General features: G+C 42.6%; 1 protein-coding gene and 1 long non-coding RNA gene across 7 annotated transcripts in view; one reads left to right on the top strand and one right to left on the bottom strand.

The window, feature by feature from the left end:
• si:ch211-45c16.2 (mitogen-activated protein kinase kinase kinase 13) overlaps positions 1–25,022 on the top strand; it is a 42,230-nt gene that overhangs the window by 8,713 nt on the left and 8,495 nt on the right. For 3 of the 6 annotated variants that reach the window (XM_027150910.2, XM_027150909.2, XM_027150913.2), the window contains exons 2-7: positions 3,027–3,132; positions 20,110–20,773; positions 22,757–22,940; positions 23,039–23,230; positions 23,703–23,861; positions 24,034–24,192. In XM_027150910.2, coding sequence (XP_027006711.1) covers positions 20,185–20,773; positions 22,757–22,940; positions 23,039–23,230; positions 23,703–23,861; positions 24,034–24,192 — 1,283 coding nt within the window. In that variant the 5' untranslated portion in view covers positions 3,027–3,132; positions 20,110–20,184. Of the gene's footprint in view, positions 1–3,026; positions 3,133–5,980; positions 6,129–19,818; positions 19,983–20,109; positions 20,774–22,756; positions 22,941–23,038; positions 23,231–23,702; positions 23,862–24,033; positions 24,193–25,022 lie in introns of those variants that run through there. The other 3 variants (XM_027150911.2, XM_047814935.1, XM_027150912.2) reach the window with 3 other exon arrangements.
• On the bottom strand, positions 8,102–19,056 carry LOC113645380. The gene is made up of 4 exons (XR_003441208.2): positions 18,928–19,056; positions 17,087–17,167; positions 8,484–8,575; positions 8,102–8,243 (listed from the first exon to the last, which is right to left on the bottom strand). It is a non-coding gene; the product is annotated as an uncharacterized LOC113645380 (long non-coding RNA).

Below are 25,022 nucleotides of genomic sequence, written 5' to 3'. Positions count from 1 at the left end.
ATTAACTTTTTAAACCTGCCACTTCATAACCATTTGAGTCATGTGAATCAGATGGAACACAATCAGCAAGCTCTCTCCAAATGCACTAAAAATGGTGGTTTCCTTAAAACCAGACACGAGGTCTATACGTCTTAGCCCATCCACTTTCATTTGCTATTCAACATTAATCACAAAGACAGCAGCAGTCATGTGTGAAATGACTTATTTTAATGTAATGGCTTATTTCATTGCTCATGTGGAGCGAGCGAGTAGGAGCACACACCAGACCCTTAGGGTGTGACTGGGGAGCCACCGATTAGACATGGTGCTTCCCTCAATTTAAGCAGAGCCCCGTGTGTGTGTGTGTGTGTGTGTGTGTGTGTGTGTGTGTGTGTGTGTGTGTGTGTGTGTGTGTGTGTGTGTGTGTGTGTGTGTGTGTGTGTGTGTGTGTGTGTGTGTGTGTGTGTCCCTCCCCACCCACCCCTCTCCCCCAGAGGTTTGTGTCAGGCATGAGCAGCTGTTCAGATGCCGGTCCTGCAGCAGAGCAGTCGTTTACATGTCCTGTTACAAAACACACTCAGCACTTGAAACTCCGCTGCCTTCATATCTGCCACAATCATCAGTTTGTCTTTGTGCCCGCTAGGTTAAAGGTTCAGTAAATAACATTTTTACATTGTCCTTGGCTAAAACACACACTGCTGCCATTTCACTTTTGATTACATTTCAGAGTTTCTTTTTTCTCTGTTGTTGTTATGACAGATTTGCACACAGTATGTTAAGTAATTAATTTCTTTTCCTTTTCTCCCCCCTGGCTTGTAATCTGCATTGCAGCTGATTTAATGTTAAACTATTAGAATTAAATTTCTTTAGATTGTTTGCATTGCCTTTCTTTCTTTCTGCCTTTCTTTCTTTCTTTATTTCTTTCTGCCTGCCTTTCTGCCTGCCTTTCTGCCTGCCTGCCTGCCTTTCTTTCTGCCTTTCTGCCTGCCTTTCTTTCTGCCTGCCTGCCTTTCTTTCTGCCTGCCTGCCTGCCTGCCTGCCTGCCTTTCTGCCTGCCTTTCTTTCTGCCTGCCTGCCTGCCTTTCTTTCTGCCTGCCTGCCTGCCTGCCTTTCTGCCTGCCTGCCTTTCTTTATATTAAACTTTTGTTCCCATTTTTTAAAAACAATACTGCTGTTTTGTTACAAACATTTATCTTAATGCCTTTGAGAATCGTCAGACCTAAAGAATGAAAATGTTTTGTTCTGTTTATCCACTGACTGTTAAGTTTATAGTTATTTCATTAAAACAGTTGTAACAGTTATTTCTCTGTCTGTCTATTTACAGTGGTGTGAAAGTGTTTGCCCCCTTCCTTTTTGCATTTTTGTCACACTTTAATGTTTCACATTATAAAACAAATTTAAATATTAGTCAAAGATAACACAAGTAAACACAACATGCAGTTTTTATATAGAGGTTTTTATTGTTAAGGGAAAACAATGTTCATGACTCCATCATAAGAAAGAGACTGGGCAAAAATGGCCTGCATGGCAGAGTTCCAAGGTGAAAACTGCTGCTGAACAAAAAGAACATAAAGGCTCATCTCAGATTTGCCAGAAAACATTTTGATTATCCCGGACTTTTGGGAAAATACTCTGTGGACTGGCGAGACAAAAGTTAAACTTTTTACATCTGGTGTAAAATTAACCCCACGTTTCAGAAAAAGAAAATCATACCAACAGAACATATGGTGGTGGTAGTGTGAAGGTCTGGGGCTGTTTTGCTGCTTCAGGACTGGAAGACTTGCTTCATTATAACAAAAGGGCTGAAAGACTACACGTGGATAACGTTGTGCCAACAATTAGTCATTCAATCTACTGCAATATTTTTCTGGAAGACCAAAAAATCCTGAAGGACAATGTGTGGCCATCTGTTCGTGACCTCAAGCTGAAGCGAACTTTGGTTCTGAAGCAGGACAATGATCCAAAACACACCAGCAAGTCCACCTCTGAATGGCTGAAGAAAATCAAAATGAAGACTTTGGAGTGGCCTGATGTCCTGGACAAATGTCCTGACCTGAATCTTATTGAGATGCTGTGGCATGACCTTAAAAAGGCGTTTCATGCTCAAAAACCCTCCAATGTGTCTAAATTACAACAATTCTGCAAAGATGAGTGGACCAAAATTCCTCGACAGCGCTGCAACAGACTCATTGCAAGTTATCACAAATGCTTGCTTTGCAGTTCTTGCTGCTAAGGGTGGTACAAGCAGTTATTAGGTTTAGGGGGCAAACACTTTTTCACACCGGGTCATGTAGGTTTGGATTTTGTTTTCCCTTAATAATAAAAACCTTCATTTAAAAACTGCATGTTGTGTTATCTTTGACTAATATTTACATTTGTTGTTTGATCTGAAACATTAAATAAAATGCAAAAAATAAAAAAAAATCAGGAAGGGGCCAACACTTTTTCACACCACTGTATATCTGTATCTATTTATCTCTGGCTATCTATCTATCTCTGTCTACAGTATCTGTCTATCTATTTCTCTCTCTCTCTCTCTTACATGCAGCCGGTCATGTTGCTGAGAAATCGTAACCGAGACTCCGTTCTATAAATAAATGTCTTCCAGAATGCATTGTTGTATCAACTGTGTTCATTATTATTTACTGTCTACTTTAATTAACAAAGCCTAAATTATTTCATGTCTTTGAATGTCTGTCACTGTAAAAAATGTATAAGAGCAGAATATTCTCATGAAATTTGATCAACACATTCTGACCGATCAGACTCAGCAACTCAACAGTGCTGTTGTAAGATCTGACTTAATAGCTGCTGGACATAATCTCTCAAATCTCCCGTCTTCTCTTGTCGTCGTGTTTTCTTCTTGTCTTCAGAGAACCTTAGTCTATGTTAAGATATGAGATATCCCTGCCGTATGGCTCTATACGGCACAAAACCCACACCGACTCATTCACTTACTGTACTCTTTACAGTCAACATGCAGATTAGTGAAATAACTTCTGTTCGATCCTGGTTTCAGGCTTGTGATCTGTGTGTTATGGTTGCAGGTGAAGTGGAAAAGCGAGGAAAGGGCAGGGAGTGAAGAAGAAGGGCTTGGATTCGGAGATTTTCGTCAGACGTGGCAGAAAGACATGCTCACCAGCCTCACCACAGGTAAACGTCTTCACTGCTTTGTTGTCGTTCAGGAGCAGAATCTCGCAGTGGAAATAAAGTCATGCGAAGTGAAGTCGGTCAGCCTTCATATGATATTGAGGAGAAATGAGGTGTACTTTGTACATGTGCTGCTTTTCAAATATGGACCATTAACTAGTCCAGCAGGGAAGTGGAAACTCCACTCTCATGTTTTGTTAGCTAGCACTGTTTAGCCCAGTTTCCAGGTATCCAAAGTAATAACACATGAACAACTGGTTAAGTGCATTACAGACTAAGGGTAAGGAATGAGTAGATGAGTAGACCTTCAGGGACTGGCTGACCTATTTTTTTTGTCACGATCCAGAGAAGGGGATCATGGGTAAACATGGCACGCAGATGCACAGACATGTGCTATTACGTAGTCCTCCCACAAGCTAACTACGCATTGCGCATCTCTTCAGTGCTTCAGATCACATGTTAATCCTTTCTACCATAACACCGGTTTTACACTCATTCTGACAGCAGAACGGAAATCGACTTATCAGACATTTTCAGCAAAAACTCCGTAGAAACAAATTTATTATTTTATCGCTGCAAGTCTGAGGTAAATTAGTCAGGACACTGTTGGCTTTCAGTGAGAGACATGAGACATAAACTGCCATTGTTGAGCGTGATGTGAGCGAGCAATGCTGAGCTTGTGCAAATTTCATTTTTTGTCCTCTGTCGAACAGCAGGTTTAAGCTTTGTTTGAAAAAAGGTCCCAGGTTTACCTGAAAAAGAAGCCTAGAGGTAAGTTTTGGTTTGCAGGGTCACCGGGGTCAAGCCCTGAGCTTCGGTTTCTATGATAAAAACAGAGTAGAAACAAAAGGCATGTGTGAATTGTCTCTGCTGATTTGAGTGTAAAAGCAGGGCTTAGCCACAGCGGTTCTACAGAAAAGTGCAGAATGACACGTAGTCCTGCCCTGGTGTTTGTTTGGCAGCAATAAAACCGATCACACGCCCTCTTCCTGAGCATGTGTTGGATATTTTGTGGAAAAACCCATCAGGTCAATGTGGCTGAATTCATGGCAGCCAAAATAAATAAATAGGTTTTCACCATTTATGTTTTTAACCCACTTTGACCCCAGGACACACCCACACGTTCATTTGCGCACACAGACACACACACACACACACACACACAGACAGATGGAAAGATCTTCACAAAATTTTATAGGTATACTTTCTAAACATCTTAAAAAAGTTTGTGTGTGGGGGGGGGGTGTTAAAAGTGTGTTATGGTTGATCAAAATCTGATAACAGTTGCTTTTAGAATGTCAGCATGTTGGAATCTTTCAGCTTATATTTCACCTAAATATATAGTCATGTAAATGTTCTTTTTGTGTGAAGAGCATTAGTATTAGAGCAATTAAAACACCAATACTAAAAGCTTGTGTAACATTTATTATTATTATTATTATTATTATTGTTGTCGTTGTTGTTGTTGTTATTTTTTTCCCAAAATGCTTAGTTGCAAAAAAAAATCAGTTTGAAAAATTATTATTGACACATGCACTTAATGAATATGTATGAACTAAAAGAATAAGGAATAAAAGTAATTAAAAAAGAAACGATCCTTTTTTTGTGGAAAACTACTTGACAGAATTCTTCTTTTAAACACTTATCAGCGAGGATACATGTGTAATCACTTTCTGTGATAGCTGTCCTCATTTTTGACCGCTATAGTATTCTATGAATATGCAAATTGGAACCCCCACCCCCACCCCCCCAACACCTCCTGTTTCGCTGTGGAACATCAGGACATTTGCATGTCAAAGCATGATTGGCTCTTTGATTTTCTGAAGTGCCAACATTATGGGAATGTGTTGAATTATTTTTTCGACTGTTTTATGAAAATTGTGTGAAAGACTGATATAAACCCACTGCAGTGACAATATTTTCTGTGCCATACAGCACACACACACACATATATGTGTATATGTACAGTATATGTGTGTGTTTGTGTATATAATATATATATATAATATACATATATATAATATGAGATGAGAACAGCATTAATCTGAGCTATGCAAAATGTCCTCCCTAACAAATCCTTGCATTTTAAATATTGCGGTAGATCGAATGACCAATTGTTGGCACCATGTTATTCACGTGTAGTCTTTCAGCCCTTTTGTTATAATGAAGTTTATAGTAATTGTCATTTGAGCAGATCCCAGAGCTGTTCTAGCTGTTCTAGCCTTAAGATGCTCCATACACTCCTAGCCTCTCTGTTTCATGGAAATGGCCACTGTGCCACTGATTAAAGCCTTTCCCTGACGTCAGAGAGCAGTTATTAATCATTGTGTTGTTTTTGGGCTGCGTTCTCGGCTGAAACGTGCTGTGCAGCCACTTATAAATAACTGCAGAGAGAAAATCTTAAAGGAGCGAAGGCACGTGTGATTGGAAACAGGACACGTATATGGAAGATGCACACAGCATCTGGTTAACTGGTTTGAGCATATGTGTATATACAATTTAGTTTTTTTATATATACGTGTGTCTGTGTGTATATGTGTGTGTGTGTGTGTATATATGTGTGTGTATATATATATATATATATATATATATATATATATATATATATATATATATATATATACACACACAGTATATGCGTGTGTGTATGTTTCATATAAAAGCACTGTAAGAGTGTTCTGTTCACCATCTGAATTTTTTCTCATCTCCTGGTCTCTTTGGGTTGCCCCTCCCCTACTCAAGCACCCACCCACCCCTCGTGTGTGTGTGTTTGGTGCTGCGTCATGCCTGCGTCACCAGGCCCCCTTCATTCATGAAATGTGACGCAAGCAGCACCAGCTCTGCTACCACCCACTCTTTCACTCCGACACTGCAGGCTCTCTCTTCATCCATGTCTCTCTCTCTCTCTCTCCCCCTCTGTCTGTCTCTCTCACTCGGCTGTTTTCTCCTTTGCTCAGCCTCTCTTTGAAAACCAACCATGCATCCTGGTGCTGTTATCTGTAAGTAATTTGCTGTAGTGCTATTGTGTGTGCGTGTGTGTGTTTAGAGAATGTACTGTACCTTCCTGAATAGGTTTATTTCCTCAGTTTCATCTACAAAGGCTGTCTAAATGTGTGTACAGACACATCCCTTGATATCCCATTAATTATACCAGTGGATGTGTATTTGTGTCTGAAATGTGTGTGAGTGCACGTACATGCGCATGTGCGTACTTGTGCTATGTTTGGCTCGACCAGCGATGCTGAGGTTTGATGCAGTAGTTTTCTTCTTGCTGTCCTCTGCTGAAGGACAAACATCACTCTCTCCATTTCCATCACATCTTCCTTATATTTATCTGTGTAAAAAATGGTGTGCGTGTGTGTAAAATATATATCTGCTGTGTCATTCATTCACAGATCCGTTCCATTCTGCCCCTCTCTCTCTCTTCTCTCTCACTCCCTCCCTCTCTCTCTCTCTCTTCTCTCTCACCCTGCGTGCTGAAATAGAGGAGTGTAGCTCAGTTCATCTGTGCGTCTGCTTAGCCTGTTTATATAATGTCATCTGAGAGAAATAGAGAGCGAGAGAGAGGGAAGTCAGCAGAATTGCACTCTCAGATTGACAGTTATCTATTCATTAATAAAATTAAAATCAGGAACAATCGGGTAAAAGATCTGATCTTAAAAAGGATCACAATATTTATTGATATTTTCAATTATCAATATTATATCATCATATCCGTATCCCTCAACCCTAGTTAACAACAGATATTTGTGTTTATTGGATAGTGTAGTGGGGGACACCATGCCTTGGTGGTAAGCACGTTTACCTCACATCTCTGAGGATAGGGATCCTCCCCCAGTCCAAAGACATGCCTTGTAGACTGATTGGTATCTCTAATATCTGTAGTGTCTGTGTGTGTGTGTGCCCTGGAATGGGTAGGTGTCCCATTTCAGAGTCCCCACAACCCTGTGTAAGATAAGTGGTACAGAGGATGGATGGATGGGGCATAACTCAACTCGTCTTCATATGTAGCATTTCATAGATTAACACTAAAGAGGATTTTTTACTTTAATTCAAAGGTTTGAAGGAACCCTGGATTATTATATACAGAACAAACTCCATCTTCCAGTGTTGAATTCTAACGATAACATTATAAGGAGATCATTTGTACAAATCTTAATAATCTCCATATAGTTTCCGTTTAGTTTTAGCTGAGGTCCCAGTGTGTGCTTTAGTGTGCTTGTGTATGTGTGTGTATAAATAAGCCGCAGCTGTATGCAACAGTAATGGACACTTTAATGTAAAATATTGATTATTTCTCTTATTTAGGTTTTTTTTTTTAAGAGCTCAGGAAGACAGAGAAGAGAAATGGAGAGATGCACAGAAAGAGACAACAGTAGAGAGGGAGGGAGGGAGACAAGCAGTGAGTCACAGAGAGAGAGATGTACAGAGATACTCCGAGAGAGACGGGCTTGAAGCTGAACAGGAAGACCGAGAGAGAGAGAGACAAAGGTTTAGAAAGAGAGTGAGAGCTGCACTGAATGAGACATGGAGATGCACAAAGATAGACATGGACTGAGGCATTGATGGACAAATGCAAAAAGAACCTGAGATAGATGGAGTAGAGAGACACTAAGTGACAGAGGTACAGAAGGAGTGGGGGGAAAAAAGAGAAAATGACAGAGAGAGAGTGAGTGAGTACTGGGACTCCTAGATCATAGTAAAAGGCTGGTTTAAAAGAATGTGTCTGTTTCGCCGTATCTCTTTAACCCCCCCCCCCCTCTCTCTCTCTCTCTGATGTAATAAACCCCACAGACATCCTCCTGTGCTATTCATGCTGTCCGGCACGCTGGCTTTTATGTCTGTTGATTTAAAAGCTATGTGCTGATTATTAAGGGGGAGCAGCTGGTCAGCTGTGGCCTTTCTCCTCCTCCTCCTCTTCTTCATCCTCCATCTTTCCACTCAACCCCCCCTTTCTCCCTGGCTTGCAGCTCTGCTCACATGGAGCCAGCTCCACTTCTGTCCTTTGTAGTCACTCTGGGATCTTTTCCCATTTGGGCTGCAATCGTATCAGTCCAGCAGCAGAATTACCTCCTTCTGTCTCTTCACTGTCTGACGACTTCTCCTCTTTCTCTCTGGTTGTGTTTCCACACACACACACACACACACACACACACACACACACACACACACACACACACACACACACACACACAGATTTTTGTTATATCCAGATCTTCATATCACAACATAGTAATCGGATGTGGTGGGAAACGTTCATTTTGATTAACGGATTAAAAATCTATCTTGTGTCAAGCACAGAACATATGGTGTATATACACTAATGTAAATATCACGCTGTGTTCCTAAATTACCTTACTGCTATTCACATCAGTCTTCTTAGCAGATGGGATTTAGGATTAAAACTTGAGAAATAATTCATGCTGCTGCGTTGAAGCACATGCATCTAGAAGAACATGGATATAAAAAGGAATTAAGTGTTCAGTCCTGTTTAAGAAATATAATGACGTATCATTAGAATTGTTCAGCAAAACGTGATCTCAAAGCTTCAGTTTTTTAATTACAAGATCAAATGATGTAGAGTGAGCGAGATCAATTCACAAAGTATTAGCGTAAACCAATTACATTCTGAAATCTCACTTCAGAACGAATTTTTGGCGCTTAACATGCGTGTTGGAGAATAGCTCGGCCGTAACGCGTGTTGTAAAACCCCCAGCGTCAGGAGTTTGTTTCTCAGCTTGACGTTTAATTTTATTTACTTTAAGTCGTGCCGGATGCTCAGAAAGTAAATGTGTTACGAAATGTTACTCAATTCAGTTACATGCTTATTTAAATAAACAAAGTTATTTTGTTATCAGTTTATAAAGCAGCCGTCTTTTTTTCGTTTCCACGATTAAGCTGTCATCGTGACTTTGAGCCATTAGTCAATTTCAATTCAAATTGGATGAACCTGCTGGAGTTTAATGCTGTCTGTGGATTGATAGAGCTGTGCTTGAGGGGGTTCTTTAGTTCTCGTAATAAGAGATTTGGGCCCCGATTAAAGACTGTAATTACTCCGATTGGTGTGTAGAGGTAGAATTGCGTGCCAGAAAACTACCCCCTTTTCTGTAACGTCTCTCTTTGTCTCCCGATTTTTACAAATATTTAAAAGCTCTTGATTTTGATTCTGTCTCCAGAGAGGCACATAAGTAGGATGTGAGTGGATGATGATTGGTAATGATGATAATGCATCGCTTCTGTCGCATGCGAGAGCACCTTTTGCGTTCGCCACGATTTAAAGTGGTCTCGTTGCTCTAGGGACCGGGGAGAGATGTTAGAAGGTCGCACACTCCGAGCAATTTTCTCGCTCGTCTGTTGGCTGCATGTTTGTGTTATTTCGGAGCATGACAAGTGTCTCTGCCTCGGTGAATCACAGCACTCGCTGCCCACTATCCACGTTTACAGTCGACTTTATCTTGTCACGTTAACACACATCCCACCAAGGCCTGTGCGTGTTGACGCCAGCCCTTAATTAGCATCAAACCGGTTAAACAGCGATCATGCACGTTGTAGGAAATGCTGCTATGGAGCGGGTCAGATGTTGAAAGAAAACGTTCTAACATTCTGTGTAATTGTGATCGTTTCAGATGTATCTCAGGTCCCAGTATCCTGTATCATTTGAATGAGACTTAAATGCCAGATCTCACCTAGGTGTGTGCTAAGGAATAAACTGGATTATTGCAGTCGTACTGTTTTGGATGTGACTTCAACTTGATTTGGCCTGCAAATTCTTAGTGGAGCATCAGCAATACAGAACTTGGTAATGTGCCCTTGTTTTAAAACAGTCTTTACTTTTTTTTAGTGTAACATAGCCAATCAATCTAGCAGCTTGTGATAGGACCGAGAGAGGAAACTCCTGGAGAACATGGTGGAAACCCACACAAATACCTGAATAAGAAGAGAAATGTTATTGAAAATGCCTACAATAAACTGAGCTCAGGATCGAACTGGGGATTTCAGTGCTGAATGTCTTTGTGTAATAGGAAATCCCAATCACGTGACTGCGTGGGAAAATACTGGGAGAGAAAACTACATATCTAATACAAATCAAAATGTTAGTGTAGACTGTGAAAATGTACTTGTAGGACAAACTTATCTGCTAACATCGATGTAAGCTCTATACAGATGGGATTAATTCACATGGGGTTAAATAGTGAAGATGCTACTCATGTCCTTCCCGGTGACAAACCTATAGCCCAATGGCCTAGGCTACTATTTTCAACATTTTTTTTTTGTCTGATACAGAGCATCCAATCTGATTCGCACAGGGACTTTTTTTTACAATTTAATCTAATTTTCAGGATTAGATCGGTCCCCCCTCGTCTGATCAATTTAGTCCTGTCTGAATGAATCTGCCTTCAGTTGTATCACAAAGGTGATTAGTCAGGAGTGTGATCCTGCAAGCTGATTAACGGAAGTATTATAATGACCATTATACTGTATTAAGGTATTATAAGCTAGAGGTAGATAAAATGTAAACATGTCACAGTATACTACTTTTAGTTTATTTTAAATAAACGGGTAGTCGAAGCACTGCCAGTTCTGTCAGAACCTACAAAATGAATGCAAGCATAAATAATCCAGTGATCATTATATTATATATTGTCTCAGATATTCGAGTTGGTCTCAAAATCAGCTCTATGGAATTTCACACACATTTCTTTCATTGCCTCAGGAGTTTTGTCACAGGGTTGTTTAAACGCTAGACGTCACACCGATCACATCCAAATACGGCTTTTGATACGCGATCCTGCGATGTACCAGCCCCATATTTTTATTTTAATCCAACATTACTTCCTGTACACGTAACAGGAAGTAATAAGTTCAACAACATTTCTGCTAATGTGATTTTTATCTGCATTTATAATCTTCTCCAGAATCCTCCTGTTGTTTGAAGCTAACGAACTTGGCTTACTAGATTTTATTTGTTTTGTCTGCACATGTTTAAAAAGAAAAACCATTTACTCGGATACTGTTCCAGTATTGAGGTGGAAAAAAAAAAGTTAAGTCTAGCAACTGATAGCAAATTCATTATTCAGGTCCTCCATTACATTAGGTGCATTAGTGTCTCTAAGCAGGATAAGGTATACTATCACAGTCCACACTCCTTCAGGAGTTTCTCTCGCTCCCTCATCTCCTCCTCTCTCTCAGCAGCAAACATGGCAAAACTCTGGACTTCAAGTGTCACTGTAATGGGCTGCCTCATTGATTTTATGAGTATTCTCCTAATTGGAGCGTTTATCTCTGAAAATAACCGAAGGTTGATTTGCGCTGTACAGAACTGAAATGACAATGATGAGCAGGAGAGAGTGGGGATATTTTGTTTTATTTATTTATTTGTTTGTTTGTTTGTTTGTTTTTGGCTCGGTTATGATCAGTTTATTGGTTTGCCTGCCTTCCTCAGTCCAGTACAGTGAGAGAGATAGACTAAGATGGACAGACAGACACTGAGGGAGACCGAGAGACTGACGATTGGGGGGGTGTTAGACAGGCAGACAGACAGACACACACAGGTACTGGAGGGGAGAGAGGGAGAGAGAAACATACACACAGACATGGGGAGAGAAAGAGAGACACATACTGATGGAGTGAGAGACAGACACTGGGGAGAGAGAGAGAGAGAGAGAGAGAGAGAGACACTGATTGAGTGAGACACAGACACTGGGAGAGAGAGAGAGACACACACACTGATGGAGTGAGAGACAGACAATGGGCAGAGGGAGACAGACACACACACACACACAGGTACTGAGGGGGAAAGCAGGAGAGAGAAACATACACACAGACACTGGGGGAGAGAAAGAGAGAGACACATACTGATGGAGTGAGAGACAGACACGGGGGGGCACTGATGGAGTGAGACACAGACACTGGGAGAGAGAGAGAGAGAGAGAGAGAGAGAGAGAGAGAGAGAGAGAGAGAGAGAGACACACTGGAGTGAGAGACAGACAAAGGGAGGGAGTGAGACAGAAAGACAGACAGACAGGTACTGAGGGGGAGAGAGAGAGAAGGACACAGGCAGACAGACACTGAGGGAGAGAGAGAGACAGAAACATACACACAGAGAGAGAGACACAGGAAGCAAAGTCCAATGTTTTCATACACACATACACACACACACACACACACACACACACACACACACACAAGCTAAATATTTCAGGATTGTAACCTGCTAAAGCACAACACCACCATGTCAGTGGTAAACGAGAGCAGCAAGTTCCCCTCTGTATGGAACCTGGATTACGGGTTGAAGGCTCTTTATTTTTCACATACATATTACATACGTCTGATGTAATGTAGTGAAAAGGTTTTGTCTTAGTTACTCCTTCTACAGTTCAACAATGAGCAATAGAAAGAAATAGAGTATTATAATAGAATATAAAACAAATTAAATATAGACTATGCTTACAATTTAGACTTAACTCACAACACACACACACACACAAAATTGTATGTTTGTTTCCTTGGACTTCAGAGGATTTCATTTCCCATTCAGACAATTTCAGCTAGAGTGAACACCTTTTCCTTTTCTGTTTAATGACATCCGTCTAAAAAAAGCCCTGCCTCTAGCGTAATGTGAGGAAATGTGGATGTAAAACCAGACCAGCAGATTCTTGTTTCTTGTTCATGTCTGTGGTATAAAGGTTGTTGTATAAAGGTCTCAGTCTCTTGCAGTAATTTGTCCACTTCGCTTTGTGTGTTCTTTATTAATTATGCTTGTAGATTTTATTTAGATTTGACATCGCTGTTATTTATTATTGGTTTAAAACAGATTTCTTTATAAAGTAAATAATTTTCCTGTGATCCATATGGAAAGTGTCAGTGTGATTGTCATTGATTCAAAGTAGTTCCTCCTCTCCTCTCCTGTTCCACTCTTCTCCTCTCCTGTTCCACTCTTCTCCTGCTCTCCTCTTCTCTCTTCTCCTGCTCTTTTCTTCTCCTGCTCTCCTCTTCTCTCCTCTCCTCTTCTCTCTTCTCCTCCTCTCTCTTCTCCTGCTCTCCTCTTCTCTCTTCTCCTGCTCCTCTCCTCTCCTGCTCTTCTTCTACTCTCCTCTCTTGCTCTTCTCCTCTACTCCCCTGCTCTTCTCCCCTCCTCTCTTCTCCCCTGATATTCTCCTCTTCTCTCTTCTTTCCTGCTCTTCACCAGCTCTTCTCCTCCCCTGCTTTTCTCCCTTTTCTTTCTTTCTTTCTTTCTTTCTTTCTTTCTTTCTTTCTTTCTTTCTCTCTCTCTCTTTCTCTCTCTCTCTCTCTCTCTCTTTCTTTCTTTCTTTCTTTCTTTCTTTCTCTCTCTCTCTCTCTCTCTCTCTCTCTCTCTCTCTCTCTCTCTCTCTAAGAGCCATCACACCAGGAGTTTAAAATGATGTATTGAAACCGCTAGAATTCGTTAGGTATTTTTCACGTAAAATGACCCTTCATCACCCACCACCACCAGTAGCTACACAACCTTGATTCAGGGTGTGTGTCATTACTGTGCACTACAATCTGTGATGAGTAGTAAAAGTCAATCCATAAAAATCACAGATTAACTGATGACTGTGCTGCAGCAGGAAGTGAGATTTTAGAGTGAATATTTTATTTATAGCATTTAGTTATAGCATTGAGATGCGTCATACAAAAACAACAACCAGGTGGTCAGGCACGTGATTAGTCCACCCATGATTGGTCCGTCATAAAACATCCGAGGCTCAAGGCAAGTTTGATATTTCTGTGAGGGCCGTTTCCAGCGTGGGCAGATGAAGCGAGAAGGCTGTAGGGACTGGGCTTGGAGAAAAGTGATTAATAATGACTTGTAGTGTGAATAAGGTGATGATGGTGCTCAGGTGCTGTGGGAGGCTGCCACGGCTAATTGGCTGCGAGAAACATGCTGAGTGATTGAGCGATTTCTTTCTTCCGTCAGTCATCGCCTCTGCGTGGGGCCGGCGCAGGGACAGACTGGAGCTGGAACTCTCAGCGGGAGATCTGATCGATTTTTGGGAATGTAAGAGGAGAGAGAGGGGGCACAGTGGGATCAGGCTGTGTCTGGAAAAATGGAGAGGAAATCTGAGACTCTGTGTGTGAGTGTGTGTCAGGCAGACAGAGAAAGGGTGCATGGCTCTTTGTCGGAGGCTAAATTGGCTCTTTGTTGCCTTTCTCCAGCTGGTCTCTCTGGAGCATACACCCTACCCCATCCCCGGACCCTCCCGTCTCGCCTAAAGACCGCCCCCGGGCCTGCAGCTAATGAGGCCTAGAGTGATGGGGACACAGATGCTGAGTGTGTTTGGCTGTGGGTGTGGCTGTGTGTTTATGCTCCATGGTAGATTAATGGGAGCATATGTTTCTCCTGGAGTGTGTTTGCTCTGGGAAGATGTCTTATTTAGGCTTGTTTCAAAGAGTCTGAGCGCCATACTGGAACTGCTCTGGTATACAAGAACAATAGCATTAGTGTCTTTTTTTGTTTGGCTGACATTTGCCGAGCGCCACAGATTGTAGGACCTTCTGTATCATTGGGTTTAATTGTTCTTGTTTAATAAGTGTGCGCATGTGTGAGGGTGTGTGTTTGGGGTGGAGATGCAGGAAGTCGATCCTCCGGCCTAACCAGCTGCTTCTTCCCTAGTGTTCATGTCTAATTCCTACAGATTTGAGATGTCTAATCAGTAGTAAGTGAAGTCTACTAACGGGACTCGTTGATATCCGCTCAATGTTGCTAAGCTTTGTTTTTAAATGGCATCAAATCGGAGTGATACAGACCATGTAAATACGAAATGCATCAAAATGTATAAGACAAAAAGAAAGAAAACGGGACTTCACACCGAGGTGCATTCGAGTCACCACAAAAGTGTCTTGTGCAATAAGTAGTGCATCATAGCTGTCATAGAAGCTCTGAATAATTGCTTTTGGCAAGTTTAGGTTTATAGTTTGTCAAAAAAAAAAAACAGTAAAAACAAAATAATGTAAATATAAACCCAAAAATTAATGACAACGAATCATCAAGCAAATAAAGATGATGTGTAATATAATAATTTTATGTAATAAAGAAAATATAAATAGCTGAATAATAAACAATGTGTGTTGTTCAGACAGGACTGGAGAACAACAAACCCACTGTCCTGGGATTGAATTCACTTTCCTGGACACTTTGCTTTATGATGAGTTACAGCTTTGTTCCTTTTGTGTGTTGATCTGGATTCTGACGGCTTCACATGGATTATAGGTTAAACTTTAATAAGGAGCATTTAACTTTGCTTCCTTCTATAAAGGCTGACTGGAGCCGTTTGCCCTCCGGAGCTTAGAGAATGAATCAACTCTTTTCTTACTCATATTTTTTTCATGTCTTTTTCCTGAGTTTTCATAGTCTGACTATTTTCGTCTCTGTCTCTGTCTCTCTCTCTGTCTCTCTCTCTCTCCCCTTTATCACCTCTTTCCCCATCTATAGAGACCTACAATTCTGTGTGTGTCTGTGTCGCTATCTTTGTGTACCTGTCTGTGTCTCTGTGTACCTGTTTGTACCCGTCTGTGCCCCTGTGCCTGTCTTTGTGTCGGTCTGTGTTTCTATGTGCCTGTCCTCTGTCTGTGTCTCCATGTGCCCGTCTGTGCCTCCATGTGCCTGTCTCTGTGTGAGCGTGAGTTTCGGTCATGCAATCCTGCACACCAGCAGTGTTCACCGGTCAGAACCAGGTCCAAGTGGCGTGTAAATTACCCGGCTGGGTCAGGCCCTGTACTGATAAGGTACAGACATTATTTATGGAAGGGCAGACAACCAAACCCATGAATAATTCACTGCGCAAATTGAGGAGGCTTCATGGAGGATGAGCCAGCATTTAAAACCTGTCTGTCAGCACAAAACCAAATCCCAAGTCCAACACTGGAACCCGTCTCACCCCAGTACCTCAAAAACCCGGGACCATTTTCATGTTTGCGTGATGGTGAATTCTCTCTCCCGTTTTATAGTGAGTTCTGTCCTGGGATGCGTTTGGGACAATTGTGTTCAGACATGTGTAGGTCAGAACATTGACGTGTGTAACTTGAGGTTTATAAATACTGGATGCTCGAGAAGATGCATTGTTTTGGGCATGATAATCCTGCACTACAGAATCCATGCTGATGGTTTGGCCCATTATAGTTGACAATAAATTATAGATTATTCCATATTAAGCTTGTTGTAGAAATGAAACGACTTCCAAGAATACTATCCACTATATAAATAATTAAAACAAGGCATAACCTAACATAATTACATTAAAACAACATAAACTTATTTAATGTAAATATTAGACTGTTCCTTTATCGGTCTAATACATTACTCCATAATGAATGCAACTAACCCACAATTTGTTAAATCATTTTCAGTTTTTCACTATTTCCTGCAACATGTAATATTTGTGTTTTTTGTTTTAGAGTATTCGAAGACCGAGACTAAAACGGTGGAAAAGTGAAAGTGGTACTGAGATACATGTACAGTGTACAGATGAAGATCATGAAAATATTTTTAGGAACATTTTAAAAGGAAAAACAGGCTATAACTTGTTTATTTGTAATATACCACTTAATTCCTGGCCGTTCAGGCTGCTAGCTCTATATATATATGTGTGTGTGTGTGTGTGTATATATATATATATGTATGTGTATATATGTGTGTGTATAATATGTATATGTATAGTTCAATGCTGATTTTAATTGCAGCTGTGAATGCTCAGTGATTATTTGTTGTGAGAGGTCTGTTTCTGATTTTTGTCTAGATTAAGCTCCCTTGTCATTTCAACACGGAGCTTTTATTGTATAGAGCTGGCTTAGAGTCAGCTGTCATTACAGCACTAATATTTCACATCAAATCGGCACAGCGTCAGCTCTATCTATGGGCTGATGGAGAAGCGACCACCATGTCCTACCAAAAAATGGAAAAAGTGTACATTCCTACCAGTTTAGGAGTGTGTCTTACCATATTGGAGGTGTGTGTGTTTGGCAGGGCTTTGGATAATTCACCCAGGGTGTAATGCAGCTCTGAACATCAGCACTGGCCCTAGAGTGGAATTACACACACACACACACACACACACACACACGAAAGGATTTCTGTGTTACCTGAGCGAGAGGGAGAGAGGGAGAGCTCTGGTTGCGTCCTGCACTCTCAGTTGTGCGCTGAGAGCTTGAGAGCTGAGCTTGCATTATTGATGGCTTCTACTGGTCCATCACTCACACCCACTGATCAGGTTACACACACACATACACACACACACTCACTACTCACGTGTGTGTGTGTGTGTGTGTGTGTGTAAGGAAATAGTTCTATCCAGTTACTCCCCTGTGCAGATTAATGCTACTGGAAACAGAGAGCCTATTCTTCTAGGAAGAGGAGAGACGCTTCACTCACCTTGTGCATGTGCATGCACGTGTGTATGTTTGTTAACTTAGGAACGTGTGTGTGATCGTGTGTAGTTTAAAGGTCCTGCTCTGATTGCACTGCTTAAACAAAAGGACAGGGCAGTTTATCTTTTTGTCACAACTCTTTCCACTCCTCCCTTTTCCTCTCGTGTATGACTGCCATCGCACAGTGCGGTCATGTGTTCGTTGCCGTGGCCTTGTTTCACAAGCTCGCCCATCAGGACGTGGCCCCATTAGCTCTGCCTCCCACCGAGCTTCATACATTTGTTTAGACAACCTTGTACACAGCTGATTAGTATCAAAGTTTCATCGAAACCCACACTTGCTTCCTGGATTAAACTTTAAAAACATTCATACATTCTCATTCATTCATTTTCTACCGCTTATCCGAACTTCTCGGGTCACGGGGAGCCTGTGCCTATCTCCGGCGTCATCAGGCATCGAGGCAGGATACACCCTGGACGGAGTGCCAACCCATCACAGGGCACACACACATTCTCATTCACTCATGCACTCACACACTACGGACAATTTTCCAGAGATGCCAATCAACCTACCATGCATGTCTTTTGGACCGGGGGAGGAAACCGGAGTACCCGGAGGAAACCCCCGAGGCACGGGGAAAACATGCAAACTCCACACACACAAGGCGGAGGGGGGAATCGAACCCCCAACCCTGGAGGTGTGAGGCGAACGTGCTAACCACTAAGCCACCATGCTCCCCTACTTTAAAAACACCACCTTGCAAAACCTTCCTTCATGCACGGACAGTATTTGAGAAGCGAGATGAGATACTACGGGGGGATTAGATTTACTGTGTATAAACTTTGTCTAGAAAGTAGGTGGTGCAGTGTTGAATCATTGTGGTACGTGACTGCATATAGTGGCAGCCAGTTAACCTTCACATGCAATACTGTCGATTTCTGTTTTCTCTATACACACATACACACAGGTGAACTGAAAATCCTGTTTCACAGTGTTTGAGGCATTTCATCTTTGGAAATGAGGCATTAATAGAGCTAATCCTTTCCAGAAGAAGTGTAGAGTTAGTATTTAGTGGGTATTTACATTTTTCTTTAGTCTCCCTGGGGGCAAAATATCCTTGCACTTTCTTCCAGGTTGTTATAAACTTCTTTTATAATTAATATAGTGGCTATGTAACAAATTTTTGTTTCATTTGGTATTGTACTGTCTTCACTATACATATGATTTGCGTAAGGGATTTTTGCCTCCTAAACATTCAGGGAATTCTAACTAAAGCATATTCGAAATTAGTTCATAGACATTTGTAAGGGTGCCAATAATTCCTAGACTAAATTTACTTCTATAAAAAAAGAATTGAGATTTGACTTTGTTTAATCGAATTAATTACAAAAAATGGAAAACTCTTTTACCTACCTGTATTAATAAGGGTGCCAATACTTCTGGAGCATACTGTTTATGAGGTACAGCCGTTCATAGTTAACTGTTGCTGTAATCGTATATACCAGCAATACAGTATTTATGTGCTAAACCCTGATTATTAATTACAAGTGACCTCAGAAATGTGTCTGTGGCTTTGTGCCTGGGGCCTGACCACCTCATATCTATATCTACACAAGTAGGAGTGTAATTCGTAGTGTGGAGCTTCTGTAACTGTGCGTTCCAAATATTTCTCTAAAGTGGACTTTAGACTTTAGCCTAAGTGTACTGTGTTTACTGCAGACAGCAGGTTTGTTGTAATCGACGTTGCTGTGTTCCTCAGCTGAAACTTCAGTTGTTTAATAATAACTCAGGGGTTTGATGGTAAAACCCATGTACTGGCTGAGAAGGTGGCAGCTGTGAGGGCGCGTTCTGTCTACATGCAGCACTCACGGCTTTACCGTGGGGTTTATTTCTCCACCGAAAAACCCAAAATAAGCTTTCTTCTGGGAACCTGCTTCTTGTGTAACCACATAAGCATAAGGTGTGTGTGTGTGTGTGTGTGTGTGTGTGTGTGTGTGTGTGTGTGTGTGTGTGTGTGTGTGTGTGTGTGTCTGTGTGTGTCTGTGTGTGTCTGTGTGTGTCTGTGTGTGTCTGTGTGTGTCTGTGTACAGTCTGCTCCAGATGTTTAGCTCTTCATTCACGTGGCTGCTTAATCCCTGTGCTGCAGCCAGCATACTGGCTAAGTATAGATTCAAACAAGCACTTCCTGGATACTAGCGTTTTCTCTCTCTCTCTCTCTCTCTCTCTCTCTCTCTCTCTCTCTCTCTCTCTCTCTTAGATTTTAACAGATAATCATCATTAATATAAGCTCTTTCAATCCCACTGACATGAGAGAAGTCTGGAGATTAAACTGGTCCTGTGTCTAAAATAAATTCCAGCTTCCTGTTCTGTTCAAGTGCACTATTACTGCTCTGGATCCTCTAGGTTATATTGTTTGGACATTAAGCCCTTTGCTGTGCATTGTGGGATTTCAGGAGTTATGAGACAAGGTTTATAATATAGCAAAATTCCTTGATTTAATGCACTATATAGTTTTTGGAACAAACTTACATTTAGTAACGCTGCAAAGCAAAAAGCTAATATTTCTCTCTCTCTTTCTTTCTCTCTCTCTTTTAGGTCTCCTGATCTCAAGCCAATCCTTCCATTATTAAAGTCTCTTTGCCTACCCTCATTTTTGTCAGGCAGCTGCCCATGCACATGCACGGCACCATGGGTAGCTCCCCAGAGGTGCTGTCCTGGACCTCTTGCCCTAGCCTGCTGGTGGGAAAGCTCAAAGAAGAGCTCAAGCTCACCGTGGTGGGAGACGCTCTGAAGAAAGCCAATACCAACACCTCCCCTTCTCCCCAAGCCCCACCACTAGCTCCTCCTCCACAGATCATCACCGACCTGGCACCACCTACCAGCCTCCCCATGCCCCTGCAGCCAGGCCGAGAAGATGACTTGGGTGTGAGCGCCAGCAGCCCACCCTGCACGGCGCTCAGCGAGGACTCGAGCCGAGAGCAGGGCCACTTCGAGAACAGCGTGCTGCAGCTGCAGGAGCATGAAGAGGAACACAACACTGAGCACAAGGAGCACGGGTCCTGCGGGGAAGAGGGCAACGAGGACGGAGGCTGTAACATGGACCACGCCGACCAACATCATCATGACGATATCAAACTTCACTTCCACCGAGCCAACACGGGGGGAAGCGGCTTCCTGGAAGGCTTGTTCGGTTGCTTAAAGCCTGTTTGGAATATCATAGGGAAGACCTACTCGACCGATTACAAGCTTCAGCAGCAAGGTGAGCGTGTTTCACGTGTTTGTGAGTTTTACTCGCGCACAAATGATTGTGACTGCTGTTTTAATGCCAGTACCAAATACCAATTCGCATCTAAAAGTGATCTCGTTAGTTCTGCATCGTAGTCCTCTTTTTCTTAGTAGCTGCAGGCTTCAGACCATCGACCTTAACTCTGCATGCAGTCAGTAGATTCCTAGAGGATGGCGTGGTATCTGGAAACTCATAGCTGCAAAACACACAGGCCTAGATAGCTGGCTTGAAAACTTGGGTAATGTCAGTGATATTATTTTTTTGACAAATTCAGTTATGTTTAAATAATTACTGTGATAAATACAAGCTACTTTACATGCACTTAATTAGCTGACTATGTTAGCAGATGTAAGTCCTAGGTTGAGTGCAATTGAGGCAGGACGAGGGAAAGGAAGAAAAAGTGGGGGAGCGGGATGGGAGAGACGGCGACGGGAGGGGAAAGGGCAGCCAGGAGCAAGACAGTGAGCGAGGAGCGATGGCGAGCGCGAGCTAGGGCGAGAAACGCGCGAGCGAGCGAGCGAGCGAGCAGCGGAGGCGAAGCGAGCGGAGGCGAGCGAGCGAGAGCGCGCACCCGAGCGAGCGAGCGAGCGCACCCGAAGCGAGCGAGCGCGCACCCGAGCGAGCGAGCGAGCGCACCCGAGCGAGCGAGCGAGCGAGCGAGCGAGCGAGCGAGCGAGCGAGCGAGCGAGCGAGCGAGCGAGCGAGCGCACCCGAGCGAGCGAGCGAGCGAGCGAGCGAGCGAGCGAGCGAGCGCACCCGAGCGAGCGAGCGAGCGAGCGAGCGAGCGAGCGAGCGAGCGAGCGAGCGAGCGAGCGAGCGCGCACCCGAGCGAGCGAGCGAGCGCGCACCCGAGCGAGCGAGCGAGCGCGCACCCGAGCGAGCGAGCGAGCGCGCACCCGAGCGAGCGAGCGAGCGCGCACCCGAGCGAGCGAGCGAGCGCGCACCCGAGCGAGCGAGCGCGCACCCGAGCGAGCGAGCTAGCGCGCACCCGAGCGAGCGAGCGAGCGAGCGCGCACCCGAGCGAGCGAGCGAGCGAGCGCGCACCCGAGCGAGCGAGCGAGCGCGCACCCGAGCGAGCGAGCGAGCGCGCACCCGAGCGAGCGAGCGAGCGCGACCTAGCGAGGCCAGCGCGCGAGCGAGCGAGCGAGCGAGCTAGCGACGAGCGAGCGAGAGAGAGAGCGACAGCAGGAGCTAGCGAGCGGGCACCGGAGCGATCGAGCGAGCCAAGCGAGCGAGCGAGCGAGCAGCTAGCTAGGAGAGTAGCGAGCTAGCGAAGGAGCGAACCCGAGCGTAGGAGCGAGCGATCTATCTATATTCTTAGCTATCTATCTATCTATCTATCTATCTATCTATCTATATCTATCTCACCCTATCTATCTATCTATCTATCTATCTATCTATCTATCTATCTATCTATCTATCTATCTATCTCACCCTATCTATCTATCTGTGATGTTTTGCATAAAGGATCTTTTTTAAGTGTCAGCACTTTGTAAGAGTTAGCAAGACTTCAGGCATCAGTCATTTTGTGTTTTCTGTTTTCTTGGGCTTTGACTTTTCTCTTATTAACTTCAAGACAGAAAAAATAAGAAGCGCTTATGAACAGTTGCTGTAAAGTAACGGATCTCAGGAATCTGTATTATGGATATAGTCGTTGATTAATTTCCTATAACTGTACATCCACCCATGTCTTATTCCTTACACAATAAGACACTCTAGCTACGTTAAATGTGGAGCAAACACTGTCGAGGGTTTCATGTAAAAGGGTCAGCTTTGCACCTGAAAGTTTTCCCTCCAGCTGTTTAATTTAACCTTCTGTTTAAGCATCTTTGCAGTTTGTTTCTATGGCACCAAATGACAACACATTTTTGTTCACAATGATCTGATGACTTGGAGAAATCAGCTGATGTTATGTGATCAACTATATGCTAACACTGTTCATCCATTGGTTTGTAGATATGTGGGAGGTTCCATTCGAGGAGATTTCCGAGCTACAGTGGTTGGGAAGTGGAGCTCAGGGCGCCGTCTTCCTGGGAAAGTTCCACTCTGAAGAAGTGGCCATCAAGAAGGTCCGAGAGCAGAAAGAGACGGATATCAAACACCTCCGCAAACTGAAACACCCCAACATCATCGGTTTCAAGTATGACCCACTAACGAGTCTGTGTTTTTCAATGCTATGCATGGAATTCTTTCTTTTTTTTTTTTTTCTGACCTGTGTTGCTTTATTTACTTCTATAGGGGTGTGTGCACACAGGCTCCATGTTACTGCATTATCATGGAGTACTGTGCTCAGGGGCAGCTGTATGAGGTACTCCGGGCAGGGAGGAAGGTAACTCCCCGTCTCTTAGTGGACTGGGCGTCAGGCATCGCCAGCGGCATGAACTACCTTCACCTCCACAAGATCATCCACAGAGACCTCAAATCACCAAAGTAAGCTCTACTTAGCACCCACTGGATAAACTCTCTGCACTCCACTGCTTTAATGCATGATATAATGCTAACATGATATAAAAAAAAAGTCATTCATAGCATTTTCTGGTAGGAGTCGAACATTTCCTTCGATTCTCGCGTATCACAGTGCTTTCAATAGTCCTGAGAACTACTCATGAATCTGCTCCATTCTGCTTATATTTTATTTGCTGATCATCTGACTGATTCTTTAGTTTGTGAACCCAGAAGGTATTTTATTGAAGGCAGATTTCTGTAAAATTTGTGAAAATTGATGCTTGCATGTCAAACCCAAACCTCATAAGACGTTAAGCTTTCGATCTGGAACGTTGTACATATAATCAGCATTATTAATGCACAGGAAACATCAGTAGAGTTTGACCTTATCATTTCTTTAGTTATTTAATGATTAAAAATAATATGTTCATCAACACCCTTCTGTTGTCCTTTTTAGTGTGTTAGTCACTCATAACGATGCTGTGAAGATCTCCGACTTTGGGACATCCAAAGAGCTGAGTGATAAGAGCACTAAGATGTCATTTGCCGGCACGGTGGCCTGGATGGCTCCAGAGGTGATCCGTAACGAACCTGTGTCTGAGAAAGTGGACATCTGGTAAGTGTCCCTAAACGGCATGCATTAAGAAGTTCAGCATTTATGTTACTTGAGCTCGTTTACATAAAAGCAGCTTTTCAGATGACTCATTATTGCCATGTAATCATCTGGTGTGATGCAAGTTTGAAAGCTCCTGGGCTGTAAGTGTTAATGTTTCTTTTTTGCTCTCTAGGTCATTTGGTGTGGTCTTATGGGAGCTCCTGACTGGAGAGATCCCCTATAAAGATGTGGATTCCTCTGCTATAATTTGGGGAGTAGGGAGTAACAGTCTGCACCTTCCCGTGCCCTCCACCTGCCCTGACGGCTTCAAAATCCTCATGAAACAGACATGGTTTGATTTCTCATTGATTTTGTTTTCCACACTCAGTCTTTTATCCCGTATATGAGCTTCTGCACAAAAAAAAATTCTTTCAAGCCTTCTTGCGCAACATATCGTTGAAAGCACATGTGAAAAATAGGTACCACTATATATAAACACATGTGCATGAGGTTTACTGTCTTATTGAGGATTTAAAATGAGCCAACCGACTTGCCATTACTTCTATCTGATCTGTATTTACACAAATACATTATTTGCATGTTGCAAATCTGATGGAGATGATCTCTTTTTGCCTGTTTTGGGTGTCCGTGTTCAACATCGAATTTCTTTTTCATAATAAATAATAATCATAAACTTTATTTTGTATAGCACCTTTTAAAAGTAGCTTCTCAAAGCGCTTGACATAAACGATGAAATTAAAAGATACACATAACAGTACAGGCACTAAAACTAACCATACAAAAATAAAGCCAATAAATAACAAACAAAGAAATCACATAAAAGCTACCCTAAAAAAGTACGTTTTAAGGTGGGATTCACCCATAGTTTTTAGCCGTGTTGTTTGGACAGTCAGAAGACCAGCTTCAGTAGAGCGTAGAGCACGAGTAGGAATGTAGGGGGTTAACAGCTCACACAAATATTGAGGCCTTATAAGTGAGCATGAGAATTTTAAAATCAATACGAAAACTAACAGGAAGCCAGTGCAATTTTTCCAGGACAGGTGTAATGTGGTCCTAGTCAGAATTCTAGCAGCTGAATTTTAGTACCAACTGTACTTTACTTAGGGGAGCTGTAGGAACCCCAGCCAGCAAAGCATTACAGTAATCAAGACGCAAAATGAC

This window comes from Tachysurus fulvidraco, chromosome 6 (assembly GCF_022655615.1).
Source record: "Tachysurus fulvidraco isolate hzauxx_2018 chromosome 6, HZAU_PFXX_2.0, whole genome shotgun sequence".
Taxonomy (NCBI): Eukaryota; Metazoa; Chordata; class Actinopteri; order Siluriformes; family Bagridae; genus Tachysurus; species Tachysurus fulvidraco.
This window is presented reverse-complemented; position numbering and strand designations above follow the sequence as displayed.